Genomic DNA, 18,830 nt, shown 5'->3' on the forward strand with positions numbered 1-18,830 from the left:
GTTGCAAGAATTGCGCTCTGTCTGCGAAAGCCCCAAATTTTACTGCAAAATTGCAGTGTAATCACAAAATCCCCAAATTTCTTCAAGAAATTGTACTGCAGAACTGAAAGCCCCAAATTTCGAGCTTGAAATTGCAACCAAAAAGGGGCACAAGTACTGAAAGCCCCAAATTTTGCAACTTCAGCAGAAAGCCCCAAATTTCAGACCAAATCTGCAATTTTTGCTCCAAGTGTAGCTCCGAAACTACACAATGATTGCAATGTCTGCAACAAACAAAATGCCCCAAATGTACTCCCAAAAAACTGAGCCAAACAATGGCTATCTGCAAACAATGCCTGCAGAAATAAAACTCTGCACAGAAGGCCTGCAACAGAAGTGTACGGACAGTGAGCTGACAGTACAGAACTGTCAGTGTACGGTCTTGTACGGAATTCGTACGTTGTACGAATGACCATACGAATGTACGGGGTGCGGACGACGGCGCTGTACGGAGTACGGACGGTGGGAGCTGTACGGAGTACGGACTGCACGGATCTGTACAACGCTGTACGACGTAGAACCTTACAGGAGTACGGGCGAGCAGTACGGCGGAACGGTACGAGAGCTGAGCTGTACGGCAGAACTGTATGGGAGCTGAGCTGTACGGGGGAATGGAGGAGCAGCAGAACGGGAGTTGTACGGACGCAACGTTTGACGCAGGTCTGCAACGCAGGTACGATTTGGTACGGCAGGAATCCGTAGAGTCATACGGACTGTACGGACGAGGTGTAGCAACGAAGCTGAGTTGCAGCTGGAGCTCAACGGGGAAGTCGTAGGGAGCTGGATCTAATGCTCTGATACCAAATGTGAGACAATGGTGAGTGAGAGAGAGCAAGAGAGAGTGAGAGCTGGAAGCTTGGAAGCTGAAAGCTGAGTTGCAATAGAAGAGTGTGAAAGAGTACAACACAATGAGTGAGAGATAAGGTTTTGTCCTAGTGACAAAACCTTAGTAGTCACTAACCATAGTTAGTGAACTAACTGCGGTTAGGGGGAAAAACCTCTTAAAGAGGGAAAAGTGCCCCTAACTAGCTTATTATATTACATTGGTCACTGCTGAATTATATCTATAATTCTAACAGAATCTGTATCATCAAGTCTGCTAGTGGTGCTCCCTCGCCTCCTAGACAGTCTATGAAAGATGTAATCTCATCAATGTAGAGTCCGAAGAGAGTCGGTGAGAGGGCATCCCCACTTTGGCTTTTCGACACTAGTTTGATGCAAAGAAGGAAGCATTGAAGGCAAGTGAGCCCGACTGCCATGTATGCGACACCTTTTTGGGGGTGTGATTTTTCAGCAGGAGAATGGAGGAGATTTGAGTGGCTTCAAGTGATTATGGGCTCTAGAATGATTCAGAGTAAGCCCTCGGTCCCCCATCAGATGGTACAAGCAGAGTTTGCCATGACCCCTCTCCAGGTTGATGCCATTTTTCAAACAATGACTTTCCTCCACAGAGTTTGGGACCTACCTCGCAAGAGACTTTCGAGGTTGGCACTAGAGTCCTGCATACGACTAGAAGAGAGTGAGGTAGGTCACAACATTCAGATGAATCGGCTTCCCCCGTTTCAGTATAGCATGGATGCACCGCCCGAGTTGATCCCACGAGATGATATTAACCGCATCATACGGTTAGATCTCCTCCAGCTCCACACATCTCGCACTTGGGGGGGGGTAGGGAGTTCCCCACCAAGACCCAGCTCTACTATGACCATTTTCTGAGAGTATCGGAGGATGGGCTGATCATCAGACCTCAGTATCTCGAGGACAAAGGAGTCTCACACACGTTAAGGATTGCCATTGGACAGATGCGGGTCTCGTCCCATCAGCTGTGAATCGAGGCAGGGAGCGCTACGGGCATACCCATAGAGCAACGGACTTGCATGTTGTGCACCATGGGGGCAATTGAGACAGAGGAGCACTTTCTATGTGTCTGCCCAGCCTACTATGAGATCCGAGGGCGCTACCACTGCCTTTTTCAATGGCACGGCTTTGGCCCACTCTCACGACTGATCCACTTCCAGGAACAAGTCTGTATTGGGCTCTAGTTGATGGAGATGCGACAACACACGGAGACGCTACTACGAAATATCAGAGAGCAACAGGATGGGACCACCGCACCACAGGGTATTGAGGTAGACCGAGCGCAAAGACAGGAGAGCCGACACAGCATTGTTGGACGAGGGACATCGAGACCGTGCACGACGCGACACGCGACCAGAGCACACACGATCGTGGTTCCACCTATTTCAGCTCTCCTCAAGGGAGATCGACCGAGACGAGGCGTCACCCTTGACATAGCCCATTGGATCCAGAGATCGAGGAGACCACACATTAGGAAAAAAGGGAGCTCATTTTGAGGCCTTTTAGGGTTTAGAAAAATAGGCTCTCGACCAATCAGAAGAGGACCAATATAACGTTGGAAAAGTACCAAAAACCATGTAAAAAGATAAAATAAGTCATATTCAAAATCTTTTTCTTTTATTATGTCTAACATACATGATCTTCAAAAGATGATTTTCTAAGCAGAATCTGCTGATTTTGACATCGCCAACGCGTACAGAGCGGGCCAAAACCCCCATATCGACCCTAGACACACCGAAAACCAACGTCCAAAGGCCCGAAAAAGGGCAAAAAATGCCTGGAATGGGAGATTTGCACTAAAACGCGATTTGGCCAGTTAGCATTGTGAATCAACAGATTCTACACAAAAAATCAAGGATCAAATATATGCATTTAATGTGAAGCCTAAGTACTAGATTGACATTTTTACAGTAAGTATCCGTATTTTATGGCATTTCCCATATTTTGAGTGCAACAAAAATAGGTAAATAGTGAATTTCTTAGAGGGCCCCAAAATGAGTTCCCTTCTTTCCTAATGCCCTCCACCACCACAGGAGACAACCCGACAACCCGACAGATGCAGATACGTGAGCTCTTTGCATCTCATCAGAGAGCCACCATGGAGCCCGGATACGTGGAGCCGGTTCATGCACTTGGGACTCTAGCTCTGAGCACTTGATATTCTCATGCACCCTCATGCTATTTTGCTACCCTTTTGCTATTTTGTACTAGTATAGCATTTTAGTACTAAGCAAGGGCCTTAGCGAGCCCTTTTGCCCCGAGCCACAATGGTCTATAGGAGTTACTTGATTTTGTACTTTGTCCCATAGGCCTGCGAGGCCTCCCGTGGACGTTAATCTCTCTCTCTCTCTCTCTCCACTCCGCCCCCCCTCCTGTAGCCTCTCCGCCACCCCTCCCGTAGCCTCTCCACCCCCCCTCCCATAGTCTCTCCGCTCCCCCCCCTCCCGTAGCCTCTCCAACCCCCCCCTTCTCGTAGCCTCTCTGCTAGCCCCCTCCCCCCCTCCCTCCTGTCCATACCTGCTCCCGCTCCTGTCCATACCTGCTCCTACTCCTGCTCCTATCCGTACCTGTACCTGCTCCCGTCCCGCTCACGTCCGTACCTACTCCTGCTCCTGCTCCCACTCCCGTCCGTACCCATACGCCCGTACCTCTTGCTCCCGTTCCGCTTCTGCTCCCTACTCCCCTAGCTGGTTGTAGCAAGCTCTTGAATTAGGAACCCCTAGCTGGGCTGAACCCCCAGCCCAACTAGGGAGTTAGCTCAGCCAAGGGGTAACAAGAGATATGGCCAGCAAAGCATGGCCCAGCCTACCTTCCTCCTCTTCAAAAACCCCTTCCACTCCAGCAGCCTCCAGTAACAAAGCCAAATACTCCACAGTGGCAGCCAGGACGCCTTCCCCGTATGCACATATATATGAACGAGGTGGTCTTTTTGACCGACCAATTCTTGGATATCATGAACAAATTTACTTCCTACAGGATCAAGTGAGAGAGCTGAGGATGCAGCTAACAGATGCCATAGCTAGAATTCAAGTCTTGGAAGGACCTGGTAAGAAGGAAATCATTGACGAGGTTATAAAGTCATGCAATGCTTCCCCCCCTACCCCCCAACTAGTCTCTGCAGTCAAGCATCTAGTTCATACTGAAATGCAGACAGCCAAGCAAGAAGTGACTGTGGAGTTTGATGCAAAGGTGAACAAAGCTGATATTCAGGAAGAGATTAAAGAACATACAGCTAGAAAGGATAATGCTTTGCGGACGGTATAAAGAAGATGAATCTTTAAGTGATACCTTAGCACATGTCCAAACAGCCATGCCTACTGTTGACTGGACAGCAGATGTCGATGACAATCCTGACAACCCAGATGATGACGGTGAAACTCGAGTAGTTCATATCGGTCAACGTAATGGCCATGCTATCATTACGTTCAACTCACGAGACATACGTATAAAAGTTCTGCGACAATCTCACAAGCTGAAAGGGACGAAGATATGGATAGCCGAGGAACTCACCAAGGCTCAACTGAAGGATAAGGCAAAGGAATTAGCAAAGGTTCGGGCTGCCAGGAAGGATGGTAAATGGGCAGTCTACTGGGACGGGATAGCACTCATTAGAGAGTTTAAATCAAAACCAAAAGACTCTTAGTCTTAAACTGATGTAAGGCCAACTATATATATGTGTGTATGTTTTTATCTCAGGCTACAATATAGGTACTCAGATAAATGGAGCTGCTTTTGCACTCCTTGGGAGCTGCCCTGCGCCCTCCCTAAGCTGATGTACTAGATGGGCTTTCATGTTGTCCCATAGACCTCTTGGTCTCCCATGGACGTTAATAGACTTTCTTTCTTTCTTTCTTTCTTTCTTTCTCTCCACACCTCCATTTTCCTCATTTCTCACTTTCTTTTCGTTCTATCTCCTAGTGATAGCCCCATTGATTTAGCTTATTTTCCTACTGCATTACACTTTCCCAAACTCTATATCTCCGTTCTAGAACAAAAGTATGACGTTTTGTTACATTGTTATGAGCAAATGCTTCTTTGATTGGTCTTGTGAAATAGAGATACAAGAGTAAAAAATAAACATATAGTCATCTCCACAAGTATCCATGTTATTTTCTTTGTAAGTTCGTCAAAGTTTGCCAATTCAGAAAGTCACTGTTCTTTCTAAAGCAATCTCAGAAAACAAAGTTGGCCATGTTTGGACTAGACTACCTTTTTCTTTTAAGCAAGTTGATTGTCTAAAGGCAAGTACACACCTGGTAAAAAGTGATTTTTCGAAAGCCTTCAGCTTCACACTGGGTGCAAAAATTGCCAGAAGACTTGTATAGACCCTGCCAAAGAATTACAGTTGAGTAAGCAAGTAAGAAGAAGCCAACATGCAAGACACAATACACTAAAAAACTCGGCAAAACAACAAAAAAAGCCGCAAAAGAAGAAAAACTAAAAAAGACCTCAAGAGATGTGTTGTTTTGAGGCTCAATTTCTGTAGCAATCTCTAACTTGAACGCTGTTGAGGGCGGATCCAACAAAATCAGGTGGCGTGGAGTCAACTTGTAACCCTCTGTCTGCACAACCGTGCATATCACAGACTCAAATTTGTTACTCCTTCACGATAACTAGTACAATAATAAATGAAAATGAAGGAAAAAGGTTACCTTTACATCTTCACCATTGACTTTGATAGAAAGAAGTTTCACATCGACACCATCAAGAATTAATGGAGAGTGACCACCTACATTTGCAAGCAAAATAAATACACAGCAGCTTGCTTAGAGGGAATGCGAGACACCAAGATAGATGAAAACAGATAGACCTTCCAGCAAGCTTCTTAGATGTCTAAAAGCAACGTATTATGAAAATGGTAATTAAGACAAAAAACAAAATTTTCCAAACAAAATTTTTCCGAACCTCATCTGACCAACTTAAACATCAAATATGGATCAGTCAAAGCGTTAAGCATTCCTTCTAAGACATCATGAGCACCTACATGGGGCTTTGGACCTCCTTGTTAGCACTCAGAAGGTACAATTGTCATAATCAAAGACTGTCTTCATGCTACACCACACGTGATTCTACATACCCTTCATGCAGATCCTCAAGACTAAAGGCATTTTCATTGGCTGTATTATGATGTTTTTTTAAAGAGTCTCCAAACTAATTTTTCACATGGACAAATGTTTTATCCAACATGGCCTTCTGTGAGCATTCAAACCATGCAACACATGAGAAATCTTTTATCCATGTCTCTTGCATCTCTCTTGTTTTATGGCAAGATTCACGACTTCTTGCAAAATTCCACTAAAGCCATTTCAAATGTTATGTGTGCAAAGTACAACACAGTTAGCTCCCCTACTCCTTCCTGCGAGCCACCCTTGATACCCCTTGTCCCGGCCTATTGTCCGCCCTCCACTCCTCTCCCCCCCTCTTTCTCTTTGCCTATCCTCTCTACGTCATGCTTTCTGACTGCAGGCTCCTTTCCCTTCCCTCTCAATTATGCTCCTTTCCCTTCCATTTACCTGATGGATAAACAGGGTGAATGCCCAACCTGTTAGCCACCATATGAGGAGTGCAATAAGGCTTGACTCTTGTACCAATATGGGTGAGAGGACTGCCATGTGGGCAGCACTCTAGAGAAGATACAAGGCAGTCCATAGGGAAAAAAGAATTGGGGGGTACCTGTGGCATTGCAGGAGGTATAGCAGCAGCAGCAGCAGCATTAGGTACAGCCAGGTGCAGGAGGCTTGTGACAAGTCAGTAGAGCTGTCAGGTCAGGACAGCAAGCCTGGCTCTGATCTGCAGACAACCGCAGTGTCTGCAGTAGGTCGGCTGACAGCATGGTACTACAGACTGTGTTGGCCCAGGGTTGTGGATATATGCAGAGAGTACTGCAGTCTGCAAACGGGTCAGTCACAGAAGCAGCCAACAAAGGCTGCCAGAGGCAGGTTTTATAGGGCCTACACACCACCCATTGGTTATTCCTGGCCTCTTTGCTGCTCTGGTAGACAGCCAGAAGTAGTGGCACTGTTGACACTACTTGCTGCTTCTCTTACTGATGCAGACCTGCAGGCTGAGTGCTCCAACCTTGATCCCGTAAACCCTAGGTGTGCAGTATACTGCTCTTCACCCTTATGTGATCTGCAGACTGTACTACCTGAATCATTGGTTATTCCTGGCCTCTTTGCTGCCCTGGTAGACAGCCAGAAGTAGTGGCACTGTTGACTATGCCTCTGTGCAGCCCAAACTTAGGCACCTGAAAACCCAAACACTGGAATGAATGGGCTGCCCTGGGGGGGCCTTTATAGAGGGCTGGAGACCCCTTGCATCAGCCGATCCAGACAGAAGACAGGCCGACCAGTCTGCCAACCCAATCGGACCCACAAGCTCTGCCTACTTGCCATGTGGCAGCCGTACACATCTGCGCTATAATCTCTGCCTGCCTGACCTGGACTTGTCTTTTGCGTAGACATCTGCTGATTTCTGCAGCTCTGTTGCTCCTGTGCTGCTACCCTGATAGTCCAAAATCTCTTCATTCAAGCTACAACTGCTTGTGAAGTCTAAACATTTTCATTTTAGTCTCTCCCCAACGAGCATCTAAATCTAAATTTAAATCTAGCTGATAGGGCAACGCAATCTAAATCTAAATCTAAATCTAAATCCAGATGACACAATCATCAGCAACAATGATGGGAGTATAGAGAGCATCGCAATAAGTGTAGGATTGAGATTCCAGAAAAATTCATCCATCAGTAACTTCAATCTGTAGTCCTGCATCCCGAGTTGTAAAGCCCTGACCTTCAGTAACATCCTCCAGGCAGATGATTTGCAGATCCCTCAACTGCTATATTTTCCATAGTTAACATTTGGTCTGACTGTCTGCGATCCACAGTGCAGACTGCTGCAACACAAAGAACCATCATCCGACCTGCTGTTACATCCCCTCAGTGATTCTCTTCAGTGCAGAATGGTGGCCACAATTGATCTCCCTTTCATATCTATATCTCAATTCATCAAAAAAACTGTCTGGAGAATCAGAAACATTCCAGCAGCTTGGTGGGGATAGCTTCTTTCAAGACAGGCCAGTTTCCAGATGATTGTCAACCCAACTGGTAACAGATTATGTAAAGTAGTGAATGAACACTGCTACAGCTGTCCAAAATCCTCCAATTATGCAAGCTGATCTGCAGGCAGGATAGTGATAGAATAGACCAAGTCTCCGCAACTCCAGTTAACTAGAAATGACCAAATCTTGTCCTAAATCAGCTGAGGAAGTAGGGATACTGATCCACAATGGAAGAGGGCTGGCATGAAGACTCATCATCATCTGGTAATCCCCTCCATTTGAAGTAGTACTCAATGTAGGATTTGTTTATGAGAATGACGTCTCTAACTAAATCCAAGGATCCTCTCAAAACTTGATCTGTGGAAACCAGTGATGCACCCTTTGGAGTCTCCAACTCCTTAGGATCTGTATTTGCTGGCTCATCTTGAATACCAGATGTATTCCCTGGATGTATCAAGGCACCTTGAGATAATGTCTCACACCCGCCTGCCTCTATTGATGTTTCTGTATCAGCAAATGCACTGAGTACAAGTCTGGACAGGCACATAAACAGTTCCATGCGTAGTACCAACGCCACCCTATGAGTCAATTCTGAAAGCTCAGCACTTGAATACTGAAGAGCATGAGAAGAAAATATGGGATGGGCATCACCATGCTTCCATAGCTGCATCATGAACACGTCGACAATCACTGTCCATGATGATATTGCAATAGTTGGCACAGCAGCATTTAGAGCATCTAAAAAAGGGCAAACTATCAAGGGTAAACTTGAGAAGAACAAGCAGTCTCCACTGGGAAGGCATCTGAATTCCTTTCTCAGCAAGATGAGTAGCCATCACAGTTGTGACACCAATCTGTGACTTTACAGTGAAAGAATGGAATGGTAGTCACCATTTGTTGTGAAGTTCACATGAAGTGGACCCACCAGGGTCATATGGGAAAGAAGACTTCCTTGTGGTCCTATGAATAACCCCATCATTATCCTTGACATCATTCTCACAATCATGGAATTTAGAATCTGCTATTGGATTATCAGAGGCTAGAGCTGAAGTATCATACTAACCTTTGCCCCTCATTTGGCTTTGCACACACACCAATGTTCCGGGGTCCATATTTCTCCACAAAGATAGCACAAATTCTTCTTTCTCCTTTCATCCATCAAGGCCTCAGAGACTTGCTTCTCCCTCTTGTCACTTGACTCCTCCTTGGGCCTGGCCCTAAGGTTTAGTGTTCCCTATCGTGCTGCCATAGACAGTAGGATACTTGGGGATAGGAGTAGCTTTTATAGAAGATTCCTCTTGCTTAGAAACCATTGGAGGGCTACTCTTGTTAATGGGTTTGCTGTCCATGTGACCAATGCCCAATCCTTTCTCCTTCAAGCTATATTTAGGCTCGCAGACTTCTGCCAACCTCATTGCCTCTTTAAGAGTGCTAGGATTGAGGGCTGTCACATCAGCAGGTATGCTATGATGGAGTCCGTAGATAAATTTAAGCAGCCTGCTTCTTTCACCAATACCATGGACAAACAAGGATAATTTCCAAAACTTTTTAATATAGTTCCTTGCAGAGCCTTGCTGAGATAGATCATACCATTCACAAACAAGTTTATCTCTAGCAATATAAGATACAAATGTCTGAAACATTGCTCCTTAAATTCCTCCCAAGAGTGAATAGTGATTCCCTCATGTTGAAGGTTTCTCCACCAGGAATGAGCATAATCCTCCAAGTGTAGGATAGCAAATCTTATCTTACTTTGATCACTTCCAGGATAAACCAGAAAATAATCTTCCATTTTACTCAGCCATTCCTCCAATTCACTATGGGTACAAGTATCACCGATGAACTTAGATAGAACAATCTTATCCTTGACATCCTTGTCTTGAGTAGGTCCCCTTGGTTCAGCAACTTTACCAGGCTGAATATATTGATGACATGGCATGACTGACCTGAGATCAGCAGGTAAGGTCTTGTATTCATTAAATCTTTGACAGAGGCTATCTACCTCAAGGCTGGCACTCTTGGGGACATTACTTTTTAGTGGCTACCAGCTCTTATGAGTCGTTTCCCCATTAGAATGATAGGTCTTCCTTGCTGATGCCATGAAACCATGAGGGCTCCACCAAGACATCCTTTTCAGAATCTGAGTCACCCTCTGGGGCCTGCTCCATAGGCTTCTTTCCCTCATGAATCTGACTCCTGAGCTGGTCCAACTTGCTGTTCATTGTAGCAAGGGAATTCTACAACCTTATACCATTAGCTTTTATCTCCACAGTGATCTCCTTAAGGGCCTGTAATATAGGATCCATATGCCCATTAGTGTTTTGCTCCTGGGCCTGAGATGCCTGGGCATTGGAAGTACCATCCGTTAGCTCCAGTCTGCAACTGCCAGGGATTTCCACCACTTCAGTTCCATCATCCTAGGCTCCCTCACTGGAGCCAATGGCCAGTCTTGAAGAATCCAACACCAAATCATCCTCTGGAATGGGGTCAAAGTTCCCCATCTGATGCTTCTTAGACTGATTTCCAGCTCCCTTTGGAGGCATACTGATAACCCCAAATCAATTCTGATGTAAAAACATTGTTTGAACAGTAATTTAAACACTGTTTGGGTAGACCTTACTGTCAGATGCTCGGTAGCAGCACTATTTGCAGATTGCTTATCCCAAGCTGTTTAGGAACACAGTGTAGAACTTAGAACACTGGTTAGGAACACTGTGTAAGATTTAGAACACTAATTGGCCCACTGTATGGCAAACATACTGTCTGAATCAGAAATGTCACTTATCAGGGCAGCAAGTTCACTGCCAGATGTCATTCTCTGACTGGACAGTTCAGAATATGGCTCAATTTGGAGCTCAATTCCCAACCAAATGTTCAGATTACGTATACATGGAATAGAATAGGTCAGATTAGCTAGAAAAACTCAAGAGCCCCAAATTCTAAAGATATAACTTCTAACAGTCAAAATTGCACCTGCTGGAACCAATTTCAAGGCAGAAGTAGGGGCAAATGACATCTGATCAGTACAAACTTGGTACAGGAGTGTAACCAGCTGGGGTGACTCCATATATGCAGTAAAAACATGAAAGCCCCAAATTTTAGGGAAACTATAACTGCTGATGTTCAGAAAAGCTTCTGCTGGAACCAATTTCGAGGTAGAAATTAGGGCAAATGACCTCAGATCCTAATGAAACTTAGTCCAGGCCTTGAAGTAGCTGGACGAGTAGCTGGTGCAACAGGATATATGCAGCAAATTCCAAATTTGGTACAGCAAAACCCTAATTCGCAGCAGAATCAATAAAATTGGCAGCGCTCATAAAACCTGAGTAATGCTGACTCATATCATGGAATTTCCAGAACGAACAAATGCAAGCAAGCCATGTTGGAAGCTCAAGAAACACACCTTTGATGCTTCAGCCAGCCAGTGATTTTATATGGAGTCAAGGTTTGGGGAGGCACTCTCTCTGCCCTTGGGGAAAATCCAAAAGTGATTTCACACAAGCTTCCTAGGCATAGCACACCCTTGCATGGGTAATCCCTCACTTGCTGCTTCACATCAGAGATAAATTTTCGGTTCACCACTATCGACACTTAACTCTGTACTGACTTGCATGGTCCCATAGGCCATATCTAGCCTCCCGAGGACCATAATATATCATCATCATCTCTCTCTACCTTTTCCTTCTGATCTATAACCCCCTTCACCCCCTCCCAGATACCCCTTCCTTATGCCTTGAGAAGGTCAGACAAAGATGCAGGTGTATATGCGATACTGCCTGGGAGGGGTAATCTATGTACAACTTTTGGAGAGCTACATGCATGCACTTTTATCTCACGGTGTGTGACGAGGACTGAAAGCTCGATTTTGAGCTGCCTGAAGCTTCTTTGGGAAGTGTGATGAAGCCTTGGAATGCAAGTGCTTGCTCATTGCTCATGTGTTCTCTACCTTCGATTGCCTCTAGGGTTCAAGCTTGCACAAGATTTATCTCACGGTGTGTGACGAGGACTGAAAGCTCGATTTTGAGCTGCATGAAGCTTCTTTGGGCTGTGTAATGAAGCCTTGGAATGCAAGTGCTTGCTCATTGCTCCTGTGTTCTCTACCTTCGATTGCCTCTAGGGTTCAAGCTTGCTCAAGATCACCCTAGGAGTGAAGCTTTGATTACACTTGTGGAGAGAGTGGACAAAATACATAATATTGGAGAAAGCTGGAGAAAGGAGAAATGGACAGCATATTGTGAAGTGGATTTTGTTAGAGACCCTAAACCATATACCAAGATTAAGTCCTCGAGTACTAACACACTGTGTGTGCAAACAATCCATATCTAGATCTAAGCTCTACAAACAGTCTAAGACCTTATAACTACATACACAAAGTCATAAAGTCGTGCAGACTCACTATAGGACATCATCCAAGCTGTGGGAACACCAAATATGATAGGGATGATACCTTTGCATGCATAAAAGGTCTTTTCCTGCTAATTATCAATGCTTATTGATTTCGTTCACTCACGAAAAGTTTTATTATATAGGCTCTATTGTGACTTGTCTCACCATACTTAGTGATGCTAATTATCAAAGAAAGTCAATCTAACAGACTTGTCAATTCAACCTCTTCCAAGAGCGTGTGCTTTTACAGCCTAAGTTTTGAGAATATCTAACGAACTAAGAATATCTAAAAAACACTAAGATCTCTGAGGGGAAAAAGGACTTTCATGCCCACCTAGTGGAAGATTAAGTGTTCTTCAAGTCCAAAAGTCCATAAGGTATGAGATTTGAACTCACCTTCAACGCGATGATGCACGGAAATTGTCGACTGCACTGTTGTCTGCTGTTCTCTTAACACAAAATTAAGACTTACCTGCACCCACAACCTACAAGCTTCAACATTGCAGCACGCCACAATTTTGCGAGGACTAATTTCAAATATTATCAGAATTGCAAGAAAATAATCAAATTGCCTCAAAATGACACAATGACTTAAACCAAAACCAACAACAACGACAAAACATGCTTATATATATCTAGATGAATCCAGGAACATGCCCAAACTCCCCCTCTAGAAACACAACAGATAGTGCAGTTTCAATCTCATGATAGTCACTCCTACAGTTGAAACAACAAACTCCATCACGCATAGCAGGGACTAGCTACTATGACATCCCCACTGACGTCATCAGCGGTGTAGAGTCTAGACATGCTTGTGTCCTATATACAATAATAAGGCAGCAGCACGTCACACATTTTAGATATAACAAATGTGAATAAAAATGCATTCCTATTGAGTTTAGTGTTGGTTTACTAAAATAGATCGAACATTTGTCCATCAAGAATGCGCATTGAACCTACTATGGATTGATTGATGCTTGCCTATTTGAGCACAAGATGGTACAAAATACAATTCGGAGCATTATACATACACAGGGGCGTCTACTGCCTGTGTACTTCAGAAATAAGAATGTCACCATTAACTTATCGGTGGAGGATACTGCTGGACCATTTCCAGCTCTAAGATGAAGCATTTAGTCGGACTTTCAATTTGGTACTATAAGGTGCTCAAATCAAAAACATCCACGGATTTGATCAATTGTCGCCACAAGCGACAAGGATCCAAACCTTTCTTCTACATTTCCACAATTGTGTTATACTCGATCCAACCTAATCGAGCATACGATGGCCAAGATGATGCACTGGACAAAATCGACAACGTACAAAGCAAGTAAAACAGCTACAGATTGAAAAGAGGAAAGACTGTGACAACAACTACTGCGAAGACCAAAACGGCCCCTGAAGAATAACTAGCACAGAACGTAGTACTTCTACATGGACAAGAAGAACAAGATACCCTTTGGTTAGTGCTTTCGCAAGTACATCCACGACAATCAAGGGATCTGGCAAGCCCTTTCACAAAAAATGATATAAACCATAGCTCGAGTATCCATCTTTGATTAATGAAATGTATTCGAAATGATGCAAACTATGACACTTCAAGAAGATGAAGGTATCGTACTGTTTCAAAGAGATAATCGGGCTCCTTGTAATCTTTCAAGAAGATCTCTTTTGGAGTCTCTTTCATTGCGACTTCCTCTTCGACTGCACTAGAGAGAGGCTTGGCTGCGACTGTACAAGTCACCTTCCCGAGCTCTATCGCAGAGAACTAAAAACATGACATTATTACCGATTTTCATGTAATGACTTTTCAAATACATGTGCACAGTAAGCAATATTGCGAAACTGACTATCATCAATACCCTCAGCAGATGAAGGCTTCCAGCGATACAGGCACACGATCCAAGTCCCTGCAAAAAAGAAAGGGAATTTCGGGAATCACTAACTGACGCAAGTGAGCTAGCTTGCATGTGGAATTAATACCCTTTAAACTTGCCTCGATACCGCGCTGGAAAGTTGATCTGATATTAGGTCTCGTCCAGTTTGTGACACACTTCGCAGAAACTTTGTCCGTTCTCTGATCAACAAGAATGTCGTAATCAATTCCAATGACAATCATTGTAGTTCCGTCAATCTCCTACTTATTAAACCAGCTGCCTAGTGGAAAACAAAAGCTTTCGCACGAATCAATCCGATTGTAATGCCATGGAGTTAACGTTGTCCTCGAACACTGCCAATTGTCGCACAGGACAAACAAAAGAGTCGTGCAAGCTAAATTCTGATGGAGATGCGAGAGGGATGATCACTCGAAACAGCAAGAAGCAGCTGGGCGAGGTGCGGGCGGGGGGGCAGCAGCAGAGACGACGGGAGGAGGCGATGCCGACCACTGAGCGAGGCGACGGCAATGCAAGCCGAGCCATGAGAAGAGGGGATGGAATTGGAGCGAGTGGTGCAAGATTGATACCTGAATAATGAAGAGATGATGATGATGATGGTGATCCTGTCTCTGGTGTGTCAGTGAAGCGCAATCGACCCTAGAACGGCATTCCTTCCTGTGCTCTGCTTTAAATTGGTGTGTGTGTATGTCCCCTGTTACAGCCGTCGATCCTTCGCATCCCTACCCTCGTGGCTACATCCCCGCCCTTATGGCCCTAGCATTGCATTAGGGTAAAACTCGTGCTCAACCCCACGGCTTGCGTGCCACCACCAACACTTGCAAGTTGCATGGAACCACCGAAATCACCAGGCACAAACACTGGAAGGCGGTGGTTTAAAACTGGCGATGCAACCGCCACGCGGACAATCTGCCTCACCAATCTGCAAACACGTGCAATAAATCTTGTGGGTGGACCACTCGGAGCGCCGCCATTTCTTCCAATGCAAAATTGACACGTATCTAGTCGCAAGCCGCCTCCCCCATCCATCGACCGGCTATCAACTCCGGTCGTAGATCCCGAGAGAACCAACTCCCAGCCTATCAACCAGTTCACCTTATTTCTTTCCGAGAATCAAGTCCTAGAGTCAATTCCCTCCTCCGTCACTGTCACTCACACACACGACTACGCCCTAAAAGAGTACATCTATCCTAAAAGTGTGATAGGTTTGAACCCCCCCCCCCTTGCTCATAAAGGTCAACCATAGGCTCGTTTAAAAAATTTGGAAGTTGGCACCTCCAAGATTTGAAACCATGACCACAACATTAGAAACTAGGTGCCAAAAAAACTAGGCGAAAGCCTTTCAGGCCTTGGGGCACAAGAGTTTAGGATCAAGGGAGAGAGAGAGAGAGAGAGATTTCTCCAAAAAACATGAGTTTGTTAATTAATGGGAGGAAATACTTTTTATTTAAAAATGGTGAAATTTTGATATAAACTGAGAGAGAGAGAGAGAGAGAGAGATTTCTCCAAAAAACATGAGTTTGTTAATTAATGGGAGGAAATACTTTTTATTTAAAAATGGTGAAATTTTGATATAAACTCCACCACAAAATAAGCATATTATACCAGAAGATGACCACTTCCCACCTCCCAGTTCCATCTTTACACCCAAAACTTGAGCACAACTAATCAACAATATCAGTGAAGCTGCAAAGTAAGAAGAGAGGAGAACCCCAATGGGAAAGAACATAATCTTCTCCAACCTTCATGCATAAAGTAGCCATTGCTTCAAGTGGGTCACTTCATAAGGTATAACCTCCTTGCTATATCATGTTCTACATACCTTTACTTTAGAGTGTCTAAATAGACTTAGACTTTTTAAAAGTAATCAACACAAGAAATCTAATGTGTACAAGGCACAATTGCCATTGTTCACAAGAAAGCAAGGCATAGTTGCCATCAACCACTAAATTTTCCCTTTTGTCTACATCTTCAAATAGCTTGCCATGTCTGACTGCTTCATAGCACACCTTTCTACACTAGTCCTATTTGAAACTATGATAAGACTCATAAGCAATTGTTCATGGATTATTCTATAACCAAGAAAGTAGTAACACTTTCTTATCTTATAATGTTTCAGAACAACAAATATATTGATTGGCATATTTAGTCATCAATGCTTGACATAATCCTCTTTCTTTGAAAAAAAATCCATCTTACTTCTTGCACACCGATTTTCAAGCTTCAAATATTTTTTTGTGCTCTAGCAAAATCAAACCCTTACCACATTTTTTGATTGAGACATATTAGCGCCATTGAGTTCACATGTAATGCATTATCCTCTTTGAATGCATTCTAGTTCAGAGTTACTTTTTGCATAACAAAAAACGGTCAGATAGTAGGTTGCTTTTAGAGGTACCATAGATTTTAAAAAATAGCCACCTACCATTGGAGATTACTTTGGGATGCTAGCACTATCAATATCCCATGACAAGTGCTAGAGGTAATGCAAAGCCCCCTATAAAGTACATTACTAAAATGCCATCACTTACTGGTACCAAATACTTTGTCACATCAATTCATGACTACACACAAAGTATTGTCTACATCATGAAGTCATGGTATGAACTAAGAAAATGGGAGAGTGAATCTATAGCAAAGAATGCCAAAAGGAGGGCCTAAATGAGATACCACAATGCATTATGCTAAGGAAGTCTTGATAGCATTGAGGCTCCTCAGATGGAGAGGAGTTCTTTGATACCTTGAACACAAATGCTTCAACCCATGAGACAACGTTTACCACTGTGAAGTCTACAAAGGCAATTGCAATCCCATAATAAGGGGAACTATAATGCCTATCATTAAAAAATTATTGAGTAGTGAGTTTCTTTCTGCTAGTAATGTATACATGCTCATTGCAATAAAATCCAAAACCAAAAGGATGAAAACATAGCTTCAATTTTAATATATCATAACTAAATGTTTCGTTGGTAGCATTAGCTTCTCATGGGCACTCCATCTAAATTTATTGATAGTGGGAATTTTATAACAAATTAGGGAGAGAAAGAGAGAGAGAGAGTTTAACTCCAAATTCCACCTTAGAAATTACAAAAATATATATAAATTTTAGAAATATTTTAAATAACAAAAACCTCATAAAAAATCTCTCTAAACAAATCTCAACTCCCTATTAGAACAAGTGTATAGTTTCTATGTGTATGCATACTTTCTTATGGTAGTGCATTTACAAAAGGCAAAAAATGATGAAAACATCAGTATCACTTTGAATAATCTTGAGTTTGATATCAGTTGAGTGATGAATAATTCAACACCTAGGTACATTTTGTAATGGCGTACCAATTTGTTTTTAAAACGTCATGTTGAAATGTTGAATATGTAGAATTGCATTGTCCTTGCGATATTTGTATAGATGTGCACCCTCATGGTAAAGTTCGCGTGGTCATTTATTGTTCTTATACTTAAAAGTCGGTGGTGTAAATAGTTGCCATACTTTTTTAAGCTAATAAAGATGTCTAATTTATTTGAGGTAGCTTAAATTTGCAAGATATAGACTATGCAAGGTTAGTAATATACATCGTAAAAGCCAATGGCCTTTACCATCTAGTTGACACTTATTCCATGAGATTGACACTAGCACCTTTGTCTTGCCGTTATGTCCTTTTACCCTTACCCAATTGCATCATCTCTTTATTTTGGTGTGTTCAATAAGGTTTGTCATTTGTGCCTTGATGTTTGTGCGCATCCTTGTTTGTCATTGTTTTGGTTGTTTAATCACAATTTGCAACTACTTTAGGGTATCAAGGCCCTTGGTTAAGGCTAAGGATTATTAATTTGCAAGTTAATTTGCAAGAACGAAGACTCTTTTGTCTTTTGGAGTTGTGCCTTGTCATTGTAGTGGTTGTCTAATCATAGTTTGCAACCACTAAAGGGTATCAATGCCTTTCGTTAAGGCTAAGGAGTATTGATTTGCAAGAACCAAGACACTCGTGTTTCGCAATTGTGTCGTCATGATAGTCTAGTCTAATCGTCACATCATTTTGGGTCATCGTAACCCAAATTAGACTTATCTCAAAGTAATCTTGAACAACTTAAGTGATGTCAATTTATTTAAGGACTGTTTGGTGGGACATTTGAAGATGATCCATTGCTCATGTGACATAGCTCCACTAAATGTCACCTCAATAACCATCTAAACCTTGTATTGCTATGATTTGTCCCTATAAAGTGTAATTATTTTTGTCGATGCTAAATAGGCTTAATACAAGTTCTTAAAGGGATTTTTACTCCAAATTGAAGACCTAAAATGTAAAGAAATTTATACATTCTCTCTTGACCGTTGACTTGGTTGTACTAGTGATGTATCTAGTTAATTGGATGTACTCTCAAGCCTTGGTGCTGTATCTAGTTAATTGGCCATGTACTACAGGTCGGATTACTAGATGGCTTCTAATGCTACAAGAATTCAACTTCAAAATAGTAGAGTAGAAATGATGTGCCATACATGGCATTATTCCAAATATATCTTCTTCTTGACTGGTATGCAAGAACCATTGGGTGTTTCATGTTAGAAAGACCTCCTAAACTCAAACTAGTTG

At 43.1% G+C, this 18,830-nt stretch overlaps 1 protein-coding gene and 1 pseudogene across 1 annotated transcript in view; both read right to left on the bottom strand.

Annotated features, from left to right (window-relative positions):
* Nucleotides 1–14,788, bottom strand: part of LOC147894787 (Peptidase M1 family protein) — an 88,226-nt gene extending 73,438 nt beyond the window's left edge. Inside the window, exons 1-8 of the mRNA XM_087384370.1 lie at nucleotides 14,647–14,788; nucleotides 14,337–14,417; nucleotides 14,203–14,250; nucleotides 13,962–14,108; nucleotides 12,737–12,812; nucleotides 5,550–5,626; nucleotides 5,346–5,459; nucleotides 5,151–5,225 (exon numbers count right to left, since the gene is read on the bottom strand). Of these exons, the coding sequence (XP_087240496.1) occupies nucleotides 5,151–5,225; nucleotides 5,346–5,459; nucleotides 5,550–5,626; nucleotides 12,737–12,812; nucleotides 13,962–14,108; nucleotides 14,203–14,250; nucleotides 14,337–14,417; nucleotides 14,647–14,760 (732 nt within the window). The 5' untranslated portion in view covers nucleotides 14,761–14,788. The remainder of the gene's footprint in view (nucleotides 1–5,150; nucleotides 5,226–5,345; nucleotides 5,460–5,549; nucleotides 5,627–12,736; nucleotides 12,813–13,961; nucleotides 14,109–14,202; nucleotides 14,251–14,336; nucleotides 14,418–14,646) is intronic.
* Nucleotides 9,172–10,769, bottom strand: LOC147894788 (uncharacterized; annotated as a pseudogene).
* Nucleotides 14,789–18,830: the final 4,042 nt, after the last annotated feature.

The sequence above is a fragment of the Dipteris shenzhenensis genome, chromosome 14 (assembly GCF_047967505.1).
Source record: "Dipteris shenzhenensis isolate YYH24624 ecotype China chromosome 14, Dip_SZ_1.0, whole genome shotgun sequence".
Lineage (NCBI taxonomy): Eukaryota > Viridiplantae > Streptophyta > Polypodiopsida > Gleicheniales > Dipteridaceae > Dipteris > Dipteris shenzhenensis.